The sequence below is a fragment of the Suricata suricatta genome, chromosome 5 (genome assembly GCF_006229205.1).
Source record: "Suricata suricatta isolate VVHF042 chromosome 5, meerkat_22Aug2017_6uvM2_HiC, whole genome shotgun sequence".
NCBI classification, from domain to species: Eukaryota; Metazoa; Chordata; class Mammalia; order Carnivora; family Herpestidae; genus Suricata; species Suricata suricatta.
In genome coordinates this window covers 106,959,080-106,979,728 of record NC_043704.1, presented here as the reverse complement: position 1 = coordinate 106,979,728, position 20,649 = coordinate 106,959,080, and the positions used below count along the sequence as shown (strand labels likewise).

The 20,649-nt window shown below is 41.9% G+C and overlaps 1 protein-coding gene and 1 long non-coding RNA gene across 4 annotated transcripts in view; one reads left to right on the top strand and one right to left on the bottom strand.

Moving 5' to 3' along the window:
• Positions 1-1,114: 1,114 nt before the first annotated feature.
• On the top strand, positions 1,115-3,440 carry LOC115292100. Its single transcript, XR_003908800.1, has 2 exons — positions 1,115-1,345; positions 2,181-3,440. It is a non-coding gene; the product is annotated as an uncharacterized LOC115292100 (long non-coding RNA).
• Positions 3,441-10,243: 6,803 nt separating this feature from the next.
• C5H3orf33 (chromosome 5 C3orf33 homolog) overlaps positions 10,244-20,649 on the bottom strand; it is a 17,093-nt gene continuing 6,687 nt past the window's right edge. For 2 of the 3 annotated variants that reach the window (XM_029940012.1, XM_029940013.1), the window contains 3 exons: positions 17,704-17,851; positions 14,432-14,592; positions 10,244-11,036 (listed from right to left, as the gene is read on the bottom strand). In XM_029940012.1, coding sequence (XP_029795872.1) covers positions 10,635-11,036; positions 14,432-14,592; positions 17,704-17,851 — 711 coding nt within the window. In that variant the 3' untranslated portion in view covers positions 10,244-10,634. The remainder of the gene's footprint in view (positions 11,037-14,431; positions 14,593-17,703; positions 17,852-20,649) is intronic. The other variant, XM_029940014.1, reaches the window with a different exon arrangement.

The following is a 20,649-nucleotide window of genomic DNA, read 5'->3' as shown; positions in this document are numbered from 1 at the left end:
CTAGGCATTTATAATGAATGGGATGGGAGAGAAAACTTTAACGGCATGTTATTTGCGAACATCTGAAAAGTAATATTATGTTGACTTCATTTTCTGATGGTGGAAGGACATTGTCTGAAAACTTCTACCACTAATAAACATTTGCTGTTTTTGAAGGCAAATTGTTTAAAAATAGGATACAGCAAGACCATACCCCTAGTACTTCATCTAAGATATTTTTATGCCACACTTTATTCAGAAAGACTTATTCTATTTTAAACTTTTATCAGTTATTTTAATTTAACCAATGTTTATTTAATAGCAAGCAGGCATGTTAATCCTGCTGCTAAATATTGATGCAGCCGAGAAAAATGAGCAACAAGATGCAGGTCCTTAAGATGTGATGTGTACCCTTGCCAAATGCTAACCTGTGTGTAAACTAATGGGATTTCTTAAAAGGGATAGGCGCTGGCGAGACTCACAATTTCAAGAAAAGGAAAATGACATTCTTAACGGGAAGCTTGAGAAATCTTATTGGTTCCCATCAAGGCTTCTTGAAACATTCCCTGCAGAAGACTAACCCCAGAAGTGACCAAACCTGAGGGGCAACTGGAAAAACAATCACCCCCTCTGGGAAAGCTTTTGTTTCTTTTCAATGGCATTTTACTTTGGTCCATTTTGGAGCTCATCTTTTCATAAACATGCTCTAAGGAGGACACAGGTGCTCGGGTTCGCACACACCGCACTAATCACCTGCGCAAAGGAGGCCCAAGTCTGTAACCTTATTGCTCAAGAGCAAGCGTCTGATTGAAATTTTTTAATACCTCACCACTAAGGAAATATATTTAGTGGGGGTAAAATCTCAGTTACTGCCCCAACGATCAAAACAGTAATGCGAAACAGCGGTGAGGTGGGAGACAGTCTTCTATTTCAGTTTAGTTGGTTATTGTTTTAATGCTGGACTGCTAGCGTGAAAGTGAGATCATAAACTCATTCCGAGTTACAAACAAAGAAAAGGAAGGGGAGAAAGGGGGCTGCAGACGCTCAACAGGGGACTGGGCTTAGGGGCGAGCCTGGTGGCATCTCGGACTCGCGGCGCCGTCGCCATGGGAACTCGGCGCAGGCGCAGAGGGCGACGCCGCGCGGCCGGGACTCGCCTCCACCTCCCAGCGCGGCGTCGCTCCGGTGCTCTCGTTTATTCCAGGAAAGGGTAATGGAGTAAATCCTCCAGGCGCTGAGTGTACCCGGTCTTCTCCGAACGGGTCCTGAGTGGGGTCACCGAGCGCAGGAAGAGCCGTGAGACTCCCCAAGTAGAACGGACAGCGCAATGGGAAACGGGGACCTGCTTTCTCCGTGGTGTCTGGAGGTCAGAGAAGGGTTCTGGGAACCCCGGTGTGGGTGAAGCATCCTGCAGCAAAGCTTCGCCTCCCAACGGATGAAACTCCATCCACCACCACAGGCGACTCGAGAATTAAATTCTGGCGCCGGCACACGCACACTTACGTCGTCTGAATGACGCCGCGCCCCCCCCCCCGCCCCCCTCCAGGACTAGCAGTGGACCAGTTCTCTGCGCTGGGGGTTTGGGGGATCCCCACGCACAGCAATATTCACAGTCCTAAAAAGCGCGTCCCGGCCGGGACTGGGGAGAGGAACTTGAGCCACCTGCTCATTTGCACACCTGGTCTGGTACACCAGTCCTCTTTCTCTATCCGCCTAGCTCCCCCCAACGCACTGACCTGCTCAACTTTGAGGGTTCGGCAGTTGAAGGATTCCTGGAAGTCCTTGGCACAGGAGCAACCTCCAAAGTGCTGGGGTGATGAATTGTGAGCCCCTGTGACTTTAACTCCAAAATCCCGTCGAGGGACAGAAAAGCCCCCCCAGAAGCGCACTTCTCCCCACCAGCCAACAGAAACCTCCGCGACGCGCAGGGGAGAGCGGGGCGCCGCCGCCACAACCTGCTTTCTCATTCAAATCCTTACGCTCACCCTGGAGCACCCCCCACCCCTCCCAGCCCCGCAGCTCCCGAGGAAATCAGGAACTGGAGCTGGAGAGAGTGGACTGGAGCTCCCACCGCCTCCAAGGGCTCCAGCCCGCCGGGGGGAAAGGGGTCGAGGGCTGGACCTGGACCAGCGCCCTTACGGGGCTCTCTGGGGTCAAGAGCCAGAAGCACTGGGAATAAACTCTTCTTTTTTTACCCGTAGGTTTCAAAGTTTCTCAAACCCAGGGACACCTCCTTGATACTCAGTTTGGAGCTGTGTTCCCAGAAACCTCGGTGGTTGTAGGATAAAGGAGTTTGAAGAAACGAAATTGGAAGTGAGGAAAACAGAATGGGAACCGTTTGCAGCTTGCACCAAAGTAAAAAAAGTGCCAGAACCACACCTTAAAGAAAATCCCAAACCGCCCATCTTATGTCACCTTCTCTTACCATTCTAAGAAAATAGCATTTATTATGCTGTTATAACCAAGGAAATCTACCTTGAGTAAAGTGCAACTAAGACGGAGGAAGAGGAATGTAGGTAACACTCTGCCTTTGTTCCCCCCACCCCCCAACTGTCTCTTCTTCAGATGTTTCCCCTAAATGTTAACGGGACAATTATTCAATCGGGTCACTTTAGTGGCTGGCCAAATCCAGCGGCCAACCAGCAGTAAGAGCATGGCCAGGGCGGAGGAAAGATTGCACACAGTAGGTACTCAAATGATGAAATCTACTGAGCGCAAAGACACGGTGACTGATCTGGTTGGTGCGGCTGCTGAAACGCTAGCTACCGCTAGCCTCGGCACTCACGGAATGATCCGGTCTCTGGATTCCAGGATTTGCATTTATCAGCCTTCATTCAACCTGCCCTATTGTTAGTTCAAAGCCTGGTTGGGAGGGACTTCGAGACTCGGCTCCTCACCTTCAGTTTAAAATTCTCCACCAATAAGAAGGTCCTAGAAAAGCTGGCAGCATAGGGTTGGCAGGGATTTTCTGGGCTTAGTGACAACGTAAACTAAAGTCATTTTCTTTTTCATGCGTGAATTTGCTCAGGAAGTTATAAATGACTGCTCGAGCTTGGAGAGCAGGGCCGAGCTGTCCCCTTTGATGGACAGTTAGCGTGGGGGGTGGCAGCACCATGACCTCTCAGCACAAGATCTAGGGTTTCACCTTTTCATCCCACTTAGCTGATACCATAGAAACAACCCATTTGTATTATTCAATTCAACGGAGGCAATTACAATGTCACAGCAAAGCACCATGGGCATGAAGAAACTTTATCCTGAAAGCAATCTTGGACTCTCAAAAAAAAAAAAAGGTAAAAGCCACCAGAATAGTCACTTGAATTTCTTCATGCCAGGGTACCAGGAAAAATGCAATTTAGAAAAACATATATAAGGTCTTTGGCTCCAAAGAAAGAAACCACCCAATTTTTTAAATATGTCCATATAAAAATCCTCAATTTATATTAAACAGGTAACTCTTCTGCCCCCAAACTCTTTCTTGTTTTGCATGCGAACATGTGCTATTTAGAGATTTGTTTTGCTGGTAATCTCCATGGTGAACAGGAAGTCCAAAAAGAAAGAATGAGACACACACACACACACACACACACACACACACCCCAAAACAACCTTTCACACAACCATGGAAGTTATCCACTCTAAACTTGTGTTTGTCTTTCCTGTACCTGAAAACCCACAGACGCAGACATTAAAATAAGCTCAGACCCAAAGTTCAAAATATGAGCACTTATTTGTTATGCAGTCTTTATTTTGAAAGTTTTCATCAATTTCCATAATTACATGAACTTCAAAACTTTTTAACTATGCAATATTTCAAACCTACTAAAACCAAGGCAAATACCAATATAAGGTGCTCTTTATACCTTTGTTTTTTAAAGAAAGCACTACAGATGCAGCTAAAACCCCATCTCCTGGCCCTCCTCCCTCCCATTGTGTGAATCATACTTAATCATGGTCTTAAGTGTTTAGGACATATGGAGATATCCATAAATCTTTTAATGTAGCTTTTCCCTCTGAGTCTTTTTTTTTTAATACCATTAATCAGAAAAATCACTAACTAAAACCAAGAAAATACTGTTACATTGCTAAGTGTTTAGAAGCCAGACAGAACTATTTTTCCCTGCTGGTGACAGAGGGAACGATAACAAAGGGATTAGACGTGGGTAGTAAACAGCCTCTCTAGGTTACACAAACCTTCCATGGTTACAGAAGAGTCAACAGAAAAACAAAACAAATAATACCCCCTTCTTCCACTGGGTACAAAAGAATTGGGGAAAATATGGGATCTAGACTAACACTTCTGCAGGCAGGTAAAACAAAAGTCCTATCGAAGTAATACCTTTTTTGAATGGTCTCTTAGTCACCTAAACAATAATCTTTTAGTAAGGATTTACCCCTTTTACAAATATAAGGGCTCTTGCTGGTAGCTCCATTCAAGGTTGAAATCAGTCCTGCTGAAAAGCCCGGGGTTGAATCTTCCTTGCTTCCCCCAACACGGGGACCTCCATCTGTGCAGCCGGTTACGCCAAGCCTTTACAGCAGTCCTATTTAACCTCCTCTGTGCAGTAAAAGGGCTATGAAAGCACCGATTTTTCTTAAATGCCATTTACTGGTGAAAGACATCCTTCCCCACCCCCACTCTCCTCTGGCTTCCAGAGCGATGACTCTCATTAATTATACTGGCACAGTACTGTCTGGCCTCCCATCTAAATAGCTGCCAGATTTCTACATATCACCTCTGCCTTGATACAGAATGTGCACTGACAACAGGATCACAGAAAATCCTGTAAAAGGTGCCTGATAGCTGGTAAGGTGATTGATGTGCTTTGAGGGGGGCCTGCTGTGCTGCGCATCATAAAGGGTTCCTTAGAAAACTGCACTAGGAATCTCTATGTTGGAAGGAGATTTTCCTAGCTGTACAAAACGGGTGGCTTTCAGTTGCAAAAATAGGCATATTTATGATACTCGAGCTTAATCAGCAATAATTTGCAAGTTATATCCAGAAGGCAAGAAAGAAAAGGAGATAAATATTATCCCTATTTTAATCAATGCATCAAAAAGTCACAAGAATAACCAAAGAGCTTAACATTTATTAAGGAGAAGTTCTATCTCTCCCCACACATTTCTTGAGTACTTGCCATGTACCAGGCACTGTGCTAGATGAGAATTCTTAGCTGGAATTCAGATAGTACTCCTAAAGTACAGAGCAGTAGCTCTCCTAATGGCCCTACTTTTATTTATTTTTCATTTTCTCTTTTTTTTACGTTTATTTATCCTTGAGAGAGAGAGACAGAGCATGAGCAGGGGTCGGGCAAAGAGAGAGGGAGACACAGAATCTGAAGCAGCCTCCAGGCTCTGAGCTGTCAGCACAGAGCCCAATGCGGGGCTCAAACCCATGAGCAAGATCATACCTGAGCTGAAGTCGAACACTCAGCTGACTGAGCCACCCAGGTGCTCCCCTACTTTTAAATACAAATAACAAAACTACAGCTTAAACCAGCTTGAGTAAAATAGCCAGTGTACCGAGTCCCACCTTATAAAAGAGGCAAGGATAAAGGCTTCAGGAATGACTAGATCCAGGAATTCAGAATCATCATTTCTTTCTCACATTCTCACTTTTGATTCTTCTCTTTCTCGCTGTGCTTTTCTCAATGGTTTAAAAAAATTTTTTTTAACGTTTATTTTTGAGAGAGAGAGAGAGAGACAGTGCTAACAGGGAAGGGACAGAAAGAGACAGAGAGAGAGAGAGAGAGAGAGACTCAGAATCCAAAGCAGGCTCTGAGCTGTCGGCACAGAGCCCCATGTGGGGCTCAAACCCATGAACTGTGAGATCATGACCTGAGCTGAAGTCAGATGCTTAACTGACTGAGTCAGCCAGGCGCCCTCAATGTTTTATTTATTCTTTCCTATTACCTATGGGCTTCCTCTATAGGCCAGTGGGTAGGGAAAGCATTACCAGAGACAGCTTCCAGTCTCAATCATTTCAGCTAGTGATCCCAGAGGGAAAAGATAGGCTCTTTTGCTTTTACTGTCTGTAAATAAGTTTGTAGGAAAGGTGGGCACCTGGATGACTTTGTCAGTTGAGTGTCTGACTCTTGATTTCAGCTCAGGTCATGATCTCATGGATCGTGGGATGGGCTCTAGGCTGTCAGCACAGAATTCTCCCTCTCTCTTTCTCTCTGTCCCTCTCCACCACATACACTCTCTGTCAAAAAAGAGTAATAAATAATAATTTTAAAAAAAGATTGCAGAAAAGGATCCTAATTGGCCTGGTTCAAGTCCATAGGTCAATCAATGTGGTCAATAAGTAGAATGTATATATCGCCAGTCTCTGATTATATACCCACCCCTACAGCCAGAGGTGGGATATTTTGAGTAGCAGCCCCACCAGAACTATGTGGAGTCAGGGAGGATTTGTCCCCCATAGGAAGGGGGCTGTTCTTCCCAAATGAGGAAAGAAATGGATTCTGGCAAATAGAAAGGACAAGGGTCCCCTACTGTGCCATCTCTTGAATCTGCCTCCAAAGAAAACCATAAACACCTTTTAAAGATTCATGTGTGTACGACAGACATTAAAAAAATGAGAAAACAAACTTCCTGTGTCCATTAAGAAGGAGGGGGGAGGGAGTATAAATGCCACTAATCTTTCCCTCCCCACATGAAGCATATATCCCCATAGGCTAAGCTGAAAAAGGAGAGAAAGGAATACAAAAAAGCAAGACGGCTGATCTTGAAAAGAGTTGCTTAGTATTTGTGCTTCTTACTTTTTAATCACAGAAATTTTCATACCTACACAAAAGTAGAATAGTACAGTGAAGCCCTACATATTGCTCACCCAAACTTCAACAATTATTAGTATTTTGAAAATCTTTTATCTGTTCAGTAATGTGAGGAATTCACTGAATACTTAGTTTCATAAACTAACACATTTTGCCTTGTTGTGATCTTGGTTAATGGAAAAAATGCATACCTACAAAATAACTAAATTAAAACTAATACATGTGAGGCTTTTAGCACAATGCCTAGCACAAAATAAGCCTTGAAAATGTCAATTACTGAGGCCCTGGGTGTCTTAGCATCTTAGCTGACTAAGCATCCAATTCTTGGTTTCTGCTGAGGTCATGATCTTGTGGTTTGTGAGTTTGAGCCCCATGTTAAGCTCTATGCGGACAGTGCAGAGCCTGCTTGGGATTCTCTCCCTCTCCCTCTCTCTCTGCCCTTCCCTTGCTAATGCTCTCTCTCCCTCAAAATAAATAAGTAATTTTTACAAAAAGAAAAAATCAACTTTTTGTAGGGGTGCCTGGCTGGCTCAGTTGATGGAGCATGTAACTTTTGATGTTAGGGTTGTGAGTTCGAGCCCCACGCTAGGGGTAAAGATTACTTAATAAATTACTGTTATTATTGGCAACCTATTTAAAGCTTTTAAACATTACCAAAGTCTAGACATTGAAATGTATTGGGCCTAGAAAGGAAAAAAAATTAAGGGTAAACTCCTTGCCAATAGACAATAACATTTTTAAGTGTTTATTTAATTTTATTAAATTTACTTAATAAAATTTAATTTTGAGAGAGCGAGAGTGTGAGTGAACGAGGGAAGGGCAGAGAGAGAGGGAGACACAGAATCGAAACAGGCTCCAGGCTCTGAGCTGTCAGCACAGAGCCTGATGTGGGCTTTGAACTCACAAACCGTGAGATCTGGCCTGAGCCAAAGTCAGACGTTTAACCAACTGAGCCACCAAGATGCCCCTTAAGTGCTCCACTTTTTAATGGGTGATTTGTATTGTTTTCTAGCACAAGCCTATGTAATTGCTTCTCCTTTAAATATGAAAATATCAAAAATATTACAAGCAGGGCACCTGGCCAGCTCAGTGGAGCATAGGGCTCTTGACCTCAGGGTTGTGTGTTCAAGCCCCACATTGGGTATAGAGATTACTTAAAAATAAAAATCTTTTTAAAAATATATTACAAGTAAATGCACTTTTCACCTTACAGATAAGAAGATACAGGTTAAATTGTTAAGCTCAGGAAAGAGCCTGGACTAAATACCAGAATTCTGAACTCCAGATTCCCTACTTGAGTACCTTGGCAAAATAATCCAGCCTGTCAATGCTGGGTGAAGACAAAATAGCGGGATTGTGCCTGCCTAGGTTAAGTCCATCAATTCAACTAAGATTTTCTTATACCTCAGTTATATTTCAAGAGATTCTCAGTTCCCATCATAGAATGAATACTCTTCTTTTAAGTGAATACGTTTTTTAAAGTTTTTTTTTTTTTTTTAAATAATCTCTACACCCAACATAGAGCTCTAACTCACAATCTCAAGATCATGTCCCATGGTCTTCTGACTGAGCCAGCCAGGTGCGCCAGAAAGAACACTTTTTAAAAGGCAGGAAGGGGCGCCTGGGTGGCTCATTAGGTTAAGCACTGGACTTTGGTTCAGGTCATAATCTCACAGTCTGTGAATCTGAGCCCTGTGTCAGGCTCTGTGCTGACAGCTCGGACCCTGAAGCCAGCTTCAGATTCTGTCTCTCTCTCTGCCCCTCCCCTCCTCATGCTCTGTCTCTATGTCAAAAACTAAATTTAAAAAAAAATTAGAAAAAATGAAACTGCAAACATAAGAGAAGCTCTAAAAACTAAGTAAAAGCTACTCTTTTGTAAGAACAATTTACATTTATAAAGAAAATCTCCATTTGTAAAGATGTCTCTCTCGGTAAGAGGGAATCTAAATCTCTAGAAATTTACCAGTGGAAAAGGCAGAGATTTAAATCTGTATAACAACCTTACTCTTGTTAGTTGTGCTTTTTAAGGTAACCTCTCATAACTGGTTTCTCCATCCCCAACATCTTCTAGTCTTTAGTTGGAGACATTACTTAAGGTGATGGCTTGGACCACTTGGGGGAGTTACTCTGTTTTCCTTGGTGTCCCCCTGGTAAACAGGAAGTATACTGGTTATTAAACTTCTATTTAATCTGCATTTTTATTACAAGTGTGTCTCAGCCAAGAACCTAAAAGAGTAGAGGGAAAATTATTTTTCTCTCCCCCCCCCCAAATTTCACTTTGGTGAGGAACCAAATGATGCTGGAGAAATACAGAACATACAACTCTTGGGATATTATCTGCCTCAGACGTGGTTAATTCTCCTAAGCAGGTTTTGTAAGTGAACCAGGTTGGTGTGAGGGACTGACTGGGATCTTTACTACACTCGGAGTGACCCGAGAAAGCAGGCACAAGTGAGAGAGAGAGAACTATTGAGATCAGTGGCCCTGATTTTTCTTTGAGTCAAGTTTTTTAAAAATGACATTTCAGGCAGCAGATTCCCCAGGCTTTCCCAGTGCTGGGAAAGACCAAGGTGATTTAGATGGTTTCAGAACCAAAAGGAGTTAGAGGTCCCAGAATAAGGAAGACTTGGACACTTAGAATTTGTGGGGCAGCAACCATCTCTTCCCTCTCCTGTTCACACAGAGGAAGAGGATGTGACATTAGCACTTTACTCCCTTTTCTACAAGTCTGCAAGGGCCATATAGCCTGTTTCCGCTAACTTAGGAAATGGTGATTATCTCTTTTCTGATATTTGCTAAGCTACACAGCCTTCTAGCACCTCATTTACTAGAGACTATGAGGATGAAGCATGATAAAAAGAGGAAAGCAAGAGAGAGGGAGTGGCCTACATTCCCATCACTTAGTTAAAGAATACATGAGTTTTCTGTCAGTTAAAGTGACACCACGCAAAGTGGCAGGACTGGAGCTGACCCACAACACACACCCATGAGTCGCCTTCCACAAGCAAACTCATGTTCCTTCCCATCCCAAGTGGTGGTAATCCAAGAGTTAAAGGCTATGGACTGAAGGCCTTGGGAGTTAAGAAGGGAGAGAAAGTGGTAAGAATGTCCCAAGCCACAGGACTCCGATAGAGAGGCCCCTACAGAACTCACAAGGAATAACCATGGCCAAATGTACTAGAGAAGAATCTGTCTCATGGACAGAACTAACAAACATGAATACAAGAAAAGAAAAGCAAAATGTAAATGTAAGGAGACCTTGGCTGTGTTTTTTCTCATGGTGTTGCTGCAATATGCTTTTAGTTGCTTTTTGTCATTATAATTATCCTGATGACTTTGTCCAGAGGGTAATCTTCTTCATCGAACAACAGGTAGAAATTAGCCATGCTGTATTACTAGAAATAGTCTAAAGTGACCTTCTCATGTAGCTTTGCCCCAAATTCACAAACAGAAGACACTTGGGAAAAGAATAGCCTCAGACATGATTCATAAAGAATTCCTTTAATATAAGTAATCAAATTGATAAAACTGGGAAAGTAAATAAATATTGTCTTTGAACAAAAATTAAATATGGCTGCCCCAAATCACTAAAATAAACACAGTGTCCAATAGTGAAACTCTGTCTTCAAATATTAACATTACTGGTATACATCCTTTATCTTGGTAACTTTATAAAGTATTTCATTTTTCCTAAAAGCGTATTATGTTAACCACAATTTGCTTACGTTATTTTGATATGACATTTAAAATAATCATCTCTTAAGTATTTAAATTCCATTAGAATGCGACTTTGATAATTTAGGGGAATTTCCATTTCAACTCAATGAAAAACATCCATATATTTACATAGTTTACCTCCAGATCTCTTAGAATATGTCACCCTTTTCTACGAAAGTATATGCGATTCATAAGTTCTCTGAACTTCAGTATCAAGGAGTAGTTATTTATGTTGTCTTTCCATGTTTCATAAGTCCTTCTAAATTTGTCATAATAACTTTCTTTTTTCAAATTGAAATCTGATCCAATTTTTTTTAAATAACTGTCTTTTTTCCATATTTCTCTCCAGGAGTCTTTGAATTTTTCCAAATAACTTTCTTTTTCATATTCTTCCTTCCATATTCCTTCTCCTTTTTTTAAGGCTGTTAATTCAGCTTTAAGTAAGTTTCTGTGAATTTTCCAATAGATTTTAGAGTCATAATCTAGCCCTTTAACAAGAACAGTTTTGCCAAGGCCTCTTCTCAAAATTTCTTCATTCAGACTCACACTAAAATATCTACCCTTGAATAAAAAATAACACAAACCAGTTACTTAGGAAATTGGTAGTACAGCTATATATCTTACTTCCTTTAAAATTTATTTATTTACTTAAAATCAGTTATTCAGCAACTTTTCCTCCAAAGAAAAGCCAAAAAAAAAAAATGAAGCAAAAGGGTCTCCAAGAGCTTAAAACAGCCAATGCTAACTCCAAGAGTTTCATTACTAAAAGATCCTTGCCAAAGTCAACTGCCTCTTTTATAACATAACAGTTATAAAACAGTCACAGACTCACTGCTCATCTAACCCAAAGAAGGGTAGAGATAATAAGGTATAAAAAACATTTTGGTCTGTTTGTTATTTAGAGGAGGAAAGGAGCACACAAAGAAGGCGAAGCAACAGAAGACCACAGCAAAAGAAACTATAAAGTATAAAATGCAAAATGAACTGAACCATCACTGAACTGTTAGGTCAGGTTCAGAATTCCAGTGTGTAGGAAGGCACTGGCATGTAAATGCGATTTTCAAAGATTTCCCACAAAATCATTAACATTTAAAATAGTCCTAGACCTTCAATCTCCTTCAGGGAAAACCTCACTTCCTAATGAAACCAGATAAGGGGGATTTTTTCCCCACGAATTTACAGCATAAAAGAGATCCTACTGGGGTGCCTGGGTGGCTCAGCTGGCTGCGGAGGAGAGACTTGATCTCAGGGTTATAGGTTCAAGCCCCATATTAGATGTAGAGATTACTTAAAGATTTTAAAAATCTTTTTTAAAAAGGAGATCCTGTTTAGCTATTTATATAGTCCTTGTGAATTTTTGACCTAACAAAATCCATTTTAACAAAGTATTAATAATTGAATAGTTTTATTAGACAAGTACTTCACAGCTAAATTCTAAAAATGTGAAAACTCCAGGTTTAAAGTAGGAGACACATTTCTAGGACTATCTAAAGGAACAAAGTAACCTTTTTTTCCTTAAATGCAGTAACTTTGGGTCATATTAATAAGGAGTTCATGGGGCGCCTGCATGGCTCAGTTGGTTGAGCATTCGACTTCGGCTCAGGTCATGATCTCATGGTTCATGAGTACGAGCTCCCCACCAGGCTTTCTGCTGTGAGCACACAGCCTGCTTTGGATCCTTTGTCCCCCTCGATTCCTGCCCCTCCCCCACTTGCACACTCTCAAAAATAAACATTAAAAAAATAAGGAGTTCATAAATACAGTTTTAAAGGACTTACCATATTTTTCTTACTTTTAAAATTTAATATTTATTTATTAATTTTGAGAGAACGAGTGAGCTCTAGCACTTGTGCACATGCGGAAGAGGGGCAGACACATAGAGAAGGAGAGAAAGAATCCCAAGCAGGCTCCAAGCTATGAGGACTGAGCCAGGCTCAGGGCTTGATCTCAGGAACCGTAAGATCATGACCTGAGCCAAAATCACATTTAACTGAATGAGCCACCTAGGTACCCCTCAATATTTTAAATTTTAAGAGCTCATTCCCTTGACCCAAAATTCAATCTCACACATTAGTAAAATTCAACAGGTGTAAGTTACCACAATATACACACTGCATAGTCTGGTCACCTAGACAGGAGCTTAAGCTGAAGCATGTAAGGCGAAGTATAAGCTCAGGAGCCAGAGAGAGCTGGGCTTGAATACAGGCTCTTTCCCTCAGCTACCCTGAGGCCCACCTGTAAATGGGAGTAAAGATAAGGACTCTAAACAATGGTTTTGAGGATAAATAAAATACAATCCTCAAGTCAGAAGATTTTTTTTTTTTTTACATGTATTTATTTTTGAGAGACAGAGACAGAGCATTAGTGGGGGAGGGGCAGAGAGAGAATGAGACACAAAATCGAAGCAGGTTCCAGGCTCTGAGCTGTCAGCACAGAGCCTGACAAGGGGCTCAAACTCATGAACCATGAGAGCATGACCTGAGCCGAAGTCGGACACTTAACCGACTGAGCCATCTGGGTGCCCCCTTTTTATTTTTTTTATTATTTATTTTTTTTTTAATGCTTTCTTAAATTTTATTTTATTATTTTTGAGAGACAGCATGAGCAGGGGAAGGTCAGAGAGAGAGGGAGATACAGAATCTGAAGCAGGCTCACAGGCTGTGAGCTAGCTGTCAGCACAGAGCCTGACGTGGGGCTCGAACCCATGAACTGTGAGATCATGACCTGAGCGGAAGCCGGACGCTTAACCGACTGAGCCACCCAGGCGCCTGTCTTTTTATTTTTTTTTAAGATTTTTTTCTTAAGTAATCTCTATACCCAACATGGGGCTTGAATTCAGGACCCCAAAATCAAGAGTTACATGCCCCACAGCCTGAGCCAGACAGGTGCCCTGAGAAGATAATATTTTTATACGGCCTTTTGCATCTTTATATATTTTGTATTTGCAGCTTACTTTTTTAAGATTTTACCTTTAAGTAGTCTCTACACCACAATCCTGAGATCAGGAATCACATGCCCCACTGTTTGAACCATCCAGGCACCTCCGTTCCCAGTTTACTTTTAAATGTAAAATCCTTCAACCAATCTGTGCTGGATAATTCTTATTTTTAAACAACTGACTATGACTTGGACCTGCAGACATTAATGGGTTTCATTAGTCTATCTATTAATAGTTCAAAAAGCTCTAAAGAATTAAAATTGTTGAAATTTTAAGCACTGTAATGTGAGGTCATTTTTTCTTCAGATTGTTTGTGTTTGTTATATAATAAGAGACTTTAAAAATAAGAAAACCGTTCTTAATCCTGTCATTAACATTTTAACTATTTAATTTCCCACATTCCTTTCTCAGTCCGCGTCCACCAAGAGCAGCATGGAGTGAGGCACACGTTCGGGACAGTGGCAGGCGACACTGGTGAAGCTCTATGGCCTCCCCGTTACACGGTGGCCGTGGCCAATCGTGAAGGTAAGAAAATGCTGACGCAAAGCCTTCAGACAACTGATTACTGATCATCAGCAGTATTTAAGTACACCCAACATCAGAGGCCAAAGACTGCCCAGTCTTCACCTTCAGAAGACACACCTGCTCTCTGTGGTTTCCAGCTGACAGGAAACTCACTCAGCAAGTGGTGTCTGATAACGAGGGGAGTATAATATACTCAGGTAGAAATAAATGTGTAAAGCTACTCCTTAGATTGTTAATGTCTGAAGTCATTAATGAGTTTAAGTTTTTTCGATTTTCTTAATTTTCTATTTTTCTATAATAAACATAAATAACATTTTATAACAAAATTTATATATGAAACACCTGGCTCTCTATACATAATCACTATGAGTACCAATTAGGAAAGACAAAAATTCAGTCCCATTATATAGATATTCAAGGTTCTAATTAATGAGGTTTATGTATAAATAAAAAGAACAAAATATTGCTCATTATCTCTTCACACACTACTTACCTTATTCACTAGAAGATAGCAAATAAGTGCTGAATTCTCTTTTGCAAGAAGTTGAAACCATAGCAGTTGGGAAGGTTTTAATTCTTTTTGTAACCACATCTTCCCGGTTTCAGTGAGTTCTACTCCTGCCAGCTTAACCAGCAAAACACCACACGGCTCTTCTAAAAAGGTTAGATAGAACGGAGTGTAGCTTTAATACTAGGTTGCAAAAGCAAATTTCAAGGTCACGTGCCCCCCCCACAGAAAACAACCAAATATGTTTATTTAAAACACCCAGACACTCTAGATGTAGGTTCATTTACATCTGTATTCAAGTTTTCTTTTAAAACAACCTAAGCATACAGCAGATGGAATAATCTAAAAGTCTCATCTCAGTAAGCTCCAGAACAGGATATAGATCCCATTAACAAAAATATGAATAGAAAGGTGCCTAGGTGGCTCAGTCAGTTAAGCATCTGACTTTTGATTTTGGCTCAGGTCATAATCTCAGAGTTTATGAGATCAAGACCCACATCCGGCTCCATGCTGACAGTGCAGAATCTGCTTGGGATTCTCTTTCTTCTCTCTCTCTGCTCCTCCCCTGCTCCTACTCTCTCTGTCTCTCAAAATAAATAAAACAGGGGCGTCTGGGTGACTCAGCGGATTGAGCATCAGACTTCAGCTCAGGTCATGATCCCACAGATCATGAATTTGAACCCTCCATCGAGCTTTGTGCTGACAGCTCAGAAAATAAAATACACATTTTTTTTTTAAATCTTGAAAAAAATAATAAGTTAAAAAAATAAGTAAATAAACATTTAAAATAATAATACTAACAACATGCATCTACAGCAATTCAGAGAAGAGATTTAAATTATTACAACACAACTACGACAACTGAGAAGGCAGAACTGTGAAGTCTAAATCCTGCTTAGACTGAAATGATCAACAATTAAATCTCTCTTTAGGGAACAACAGTCACTAAAACTGTTTAAATTCTGTTTGATTTGGGGGCGCCTGGGTGGCTCAGTTGGTTGAGCATCCGACTTTGGCTCAGGTCATGATCTCACAGTTTGTGCGTTCGAGCCCCACGTTGAACTCTGTGCTGACAGCTCAGAGCCTGGAGCCTGCCTCCGATTCTGTGTGTCCTTCTCTCTCTGCCCCTCCCCTGCTAATAATCTGTCTCTCTCTGTCTCTCAAAAATAAATAAATGTTAAAAAGAACTTTTTAATTCTGTTTGATTGTTAAAAGAATCAATCATGTCAGGTGTGTTTGGGTAGGGGGAGGATCAATCTTATTTCTTTATACTTGGTATCTCCTTGACCTGGTGATATTCATTCCCCTGAGGGTAAAAAATAAGAATCCCCTGGGGCAACTGCTGGCTTAGGAAAGCATGTGACTTTTTATTTCAAGGTTGTAAGTTTGAGCCTCACATTGGGTGTAGAGGTTACTTAAAAATAAATCTGGGGAGCCTGGGTGGCTCAGTTGGTTAAACGTCCAACTCTTGATTTCAGTTCAGGTCATGTTCTCCAAATTCATGATTTCGAGCCCCTCATCAGTCTCTGCACTGACAGTGCAAAGCTGGCTTAGGATTCTCTGTCCTCTCTCTCTGGCCCTCCCTCCACTCATGCTCTCTTTCTCAAAATGAGTAAATTTTTAAAAATCTCTTAAAAGAAATTTAAAAAATAAGAACCCCTTTCTTCCTAAAATTAAAATAATACTAAGATCTTTATTTTTTTATTTTAAAAAAATTTTAATATATTTTTGAGAGAGAGACAGAGGATGAGCAGGAGAAAGGCACAGAGAGAGAGAGAGACAAAGAAAGAAAGAAAGAAAGAAAGCAGGCAAGCTTCAGGCTCTGAGCTGTCAGCACAGAGTCCAAAGCTGGGCTCGAACTTGTGAATGGCAAGATGATGACCAGAGCCGAGGCTCGAACTAATGAATGGCGACATCATGACCTGAGCCAAAATGGGACGCTTAACCAAGTGAGCCACCCAGGTACCCCAAGAAGATCTTTAAATATAACTAAATTTAGGGGCACCTGGGTGACTCAGCTGGTTGAGTATCTGACTCTTGGTTTCAGCTCAGGTCATGATTTCACAATTCATGAGTTTGAGCACCAGCTTGGTCCTATGCTGACAGAGTGGAGCCTGCTTGGGATTCTCCCTCACCCTCTCTCTCTCTCTTTCAAATAAACTTATAAAAATGTATTTAAAATAAAAAATTAATATCTAAATATGACTAAATTTAGTCAACAAGTTTCACCAAGTCTCCATTGACTAACAATTATTTATTTTAGGGACTGTGAATAATGAGACAGGTAGGAAAAGGTCCCTGCCCACCAGAGGCTCAGTTTAACGGAAGATATAAACCTAAATACGTGATTATAGCAAAATGTGTTTAAGTACTGTAACCATAATGTATATACATTATTGCAGGTATAGCAAAGAAAGAAGCTAATTCAGCTCCAGAGTCAAGGGAAGCTTCACAGAACAACTGACATTTGAGCTGGATACTAAAGAATGAACTGGAGCCTAACAGGAGCCAAGGCACTCTGGGCAATGTACCCAGGAGCATGAGAATCCACGGAAGCAGCAGGCAGGAAGGTCTGTGTGAGTGGGGTCTTCGACACACTGGGAGAAACGGGAAAGCAGCAGGGGACATCAGTCCCTGCTCAGCTCTCCAGCCTCCTTTGGTGCCTCTGTCCCCTCCTTCCATAGGCCCCAGCACGCCACAGTCTTCACATGGCTTATCAAAGGAGCCACCTCATTCCCATACACCTCTGCCTAGCCAGCCCCCTCTCATTCTTCCGGTCTCTGATTACATAACAACTCATCCACGAGGCTTTCTCTGACCCCTTTACAGGTATCGGTTCCCCTCGACAGGCCCTCCAGTAATGCTCATCCTAGCACCTTGTCTATAGCTCTGAGGACAATTTTCATTTGTCTGTTGTCTATTTTCCACGTAGACTGTACGCTCCAAAGGGTAGCCTTGTTTGTTTCGCTCAGCGCCATGCAGCTAGAATGGGGCCTAGAGCATAACAGTTGCTCAGTATTTGTGGAAGGAATGCTTGATGCCTGAAGGAAATACTACAGGGCTGAATAAAAAGGAGCTGGAAGGAAAGGAAATCTGGAGCCCAATTAAATAATTCCCTGTATTGAAGACGAAGAGTTTATACATTCTCTCATAGACAGTGGAGTTACTAAAACTTAAAATGACAATTTTTGCTATTTTACAAATAACTTCTATTAACAAATACTAAAATAGTGGTATTATTCTCGCACTTTACTTACTTCTCCATGAAGTTATAATAGGGAAGGTGATGGGAATATGCTCAACTTCTAAACCATTCTCGGTTATTCGGCGTAACCGTCCACGTAGTTTAACATTCTTTCTTATAAATTCTACTGGAATATCTGAAGAACTTGTAAATTTTGATGTCTGTTGATTTATAAAAAATATAACACTTTATTATCATTTTCATTTTCATTTTAACATTAAGTATGTCAAATTGTATGTCAAATATTTAACAGGAAGACACAACCACCGAAAATTTTTTAATTTAGTCCTTACTTCTATATTAATATTTTAGAATAATCTAATCAAAGTGTTTATAGGAAAGGGGTGCCTGGCTGGCTCAGTCAGTGGAGCATGAGACTCTTGATCTCAGACGTGAGGATTTGAGCCCCAGGTTGGGTGTAGAGATTATTTAAAAAGAAAATCTTTTGGAAAAAAAAGTGTTGGGGCAGCAAGATGGCTCAGTTAAGCGTCTAACTTTTGGCTTTGGTTCAGGTCATGGTCTCAAGATTCGTGAGTTCAAGCCCCACAGTGGGCTCTGCTCTGTTGGTGTGGAGTCTGCTTGGGATTCTCTCTCTCTTTCTGCCCATCCCTCACTCTCTCTCTCTCTCTCTCTCTCTCTGCCCCTCTCCTCTTCCCCTCAAAAATAAATAAACACCAAAAAAAAGTGTGAAATACTAAAGGTTGGAGTTAGTATTTTATTTTATTTTTATTTTTTTGAGAGACAGAGAGAGACCGCGCAAGCAGGGGAGGGTCAGAGAGAGAGGGAGATACAGAATCTGAAGCAGGCTCTAGGCTCTGAGTGAGCGGTTAGCACAGAGCGCGGCGTGGGGCTCGAACCCACGAACTGTAAGATTGTGACCTGAGCTGAAGCCGGACGCTTAACTGGCTGAGCCACCCAGGCGCCTCTAGAGTTAGTATTTTAAAAGATCCTGACAACTTGGATGATGGGATAAAACTAAGGAAGGATAAAAGAGAATAAACTAATTGTAGCATAGATGAAAACGTTTAAAAACCGTTAGTTCACTGAACTCAAAATGAGTGGAAGTGTGACAAAGCTGCAAAAAAAAAAAATAGAAACTTCCTCTCCCCTACACTCCCTGCTGCTCCCCACCTAAGTTCAAAACCAAGCAACATTTGTAAGGAACAGGATCCAAAACAGGAGAGGTGAGGAAGGGATGCTCTAAATCAGGTCCTAAGAGTAATAGACTATGCTGTGCTGGGTATCATTTCATAAAAGACTTAAACAAACTGGAACAAAGCTAGAAGAGGAGAAAAAAGAAACCACATCACATGAGAAAACTAAGAGTATTTTGCACCAGTAGGGGGGCTAGGCTGTGCCTGGGTGACTCAGTCCGTTGGGCTTCCTGGGCCTCAGACTCTTGACTTCAGCTAAGGTCATGATCTCATGACACATGAAACATGAGAGCAAGCCCTTCACCCAGCTCCTGACATCACAGGGCCTGCTTGGGATCCTCTGCCCCGTCTCTCTCTCTCTAAAAGTAAATAAATAAACTTTAAAAAAAAAAAAAAGTATTTTGCACAGGGGAGACGGAGGATCACTCAAGATGTTTCCAATTACTAAATGTCTATCCCTTTTAATTTTTAGGTGTTTTCATTAAAAGATGCACATAGAAGATGGCGGAGAGGAAGGGAGCTCTGTAAACTCCGTCCGCACCATTTATCGAACTGAGAAGGATATTACGCTCATCTGCGAGAGTGGAAGGAGAAAACACGAACTCCAGAAGGAATAGAACCTCAAGAATACCTGAGTGAGTGGGGGCGAATGGGGGAGATCCGAGGATGGGCCAGCCCGGGACGGGCAGGGGAGGTAAGATCCCCAGCCCAACCTGGCGCAAGCGCGCAGCGCCCGAGAGACAAAAGGAAGAGACAGAGTCCGAACGCGCTCATAGAACTGTCTCTGGGGAAGAGGTATAGAACGCTTGGCTGCACTTGGGGACAGAAACCCACTCCATAGATAACTGCTGGGTAGCCGGAATCCCGAACCAGGGTGGCGCAAGAGAAGGAACAGCTTCCAGCCCTAAGCCATCTCGGCGGGGAATCAGAGGCGTCTGTGGCTGTGAGAAGCTGCTGCACTGAAGAGGCACACTCCCTGGCGGGAAGCGGCCAGAGCGGCGACTGCGCCAGGCGCAAGTAATTCAAACTTGGTTTAGGGAACGGGACCAAGGACCACATTCCTACGGCACACCTCGTCCCCTGCACGGACTGCGCGAATCCCGGGTGCCCACAGGGAAAAAATAGGGCGCACACCTCCGCGACCCCCAACAAAGAGTCGGTGACGGGTGGAGGCCTGGGCGCGCGCTTAGACTTTAGGAGCTCCCAGCTCATTTCCAGCAGCACACAGCGTCTTGAGCAAAGCTATCAGAAACTAAGAGAGACTCGGTTTTTTGCTTTTTGTTTTTTTCCTTTCCCCCATTGCAATCGCAATCCTGACTGGGGATGGGGACTCCTCAATTGAGTCTGTGAAGGTGCGCACGTCACCTCCTGCTGCTCATTTCGCCTCAGGCAGGGGCGGAGCCTCTGAGAACAGACTCCAAGACCTACCACATCAAACCACGCCTATCCACCAGGGGAGCTGCTGGGGGTTTTTTTTTTTGGTTTTTTTGTTTTGATTTGTTTTGTTTTTTGTTTTGTTTTCTTGTTTTTTTTTTGTTTTTTAACATATAAAAATTTTTTTTTCTTCACTAGTTTCGTACTTATTTCTTTGTCATTATTACCTTTCTTTTCCTTTTTCTTTACTCAATTCCTATAAATTTTACTCCTTATATTCCTTTCTCCTTTCTCCCTTACTTTTTCACCTTCTTGCAACCCAGATATATTCTCCTGTATCTCATCCTTACCTCTCCCCTAAACTGGTCATACACTTTTAAACGGTCTACTGTCCGTTGTTGTCTCCGACCCCCTTTTATATATTTTTTTTT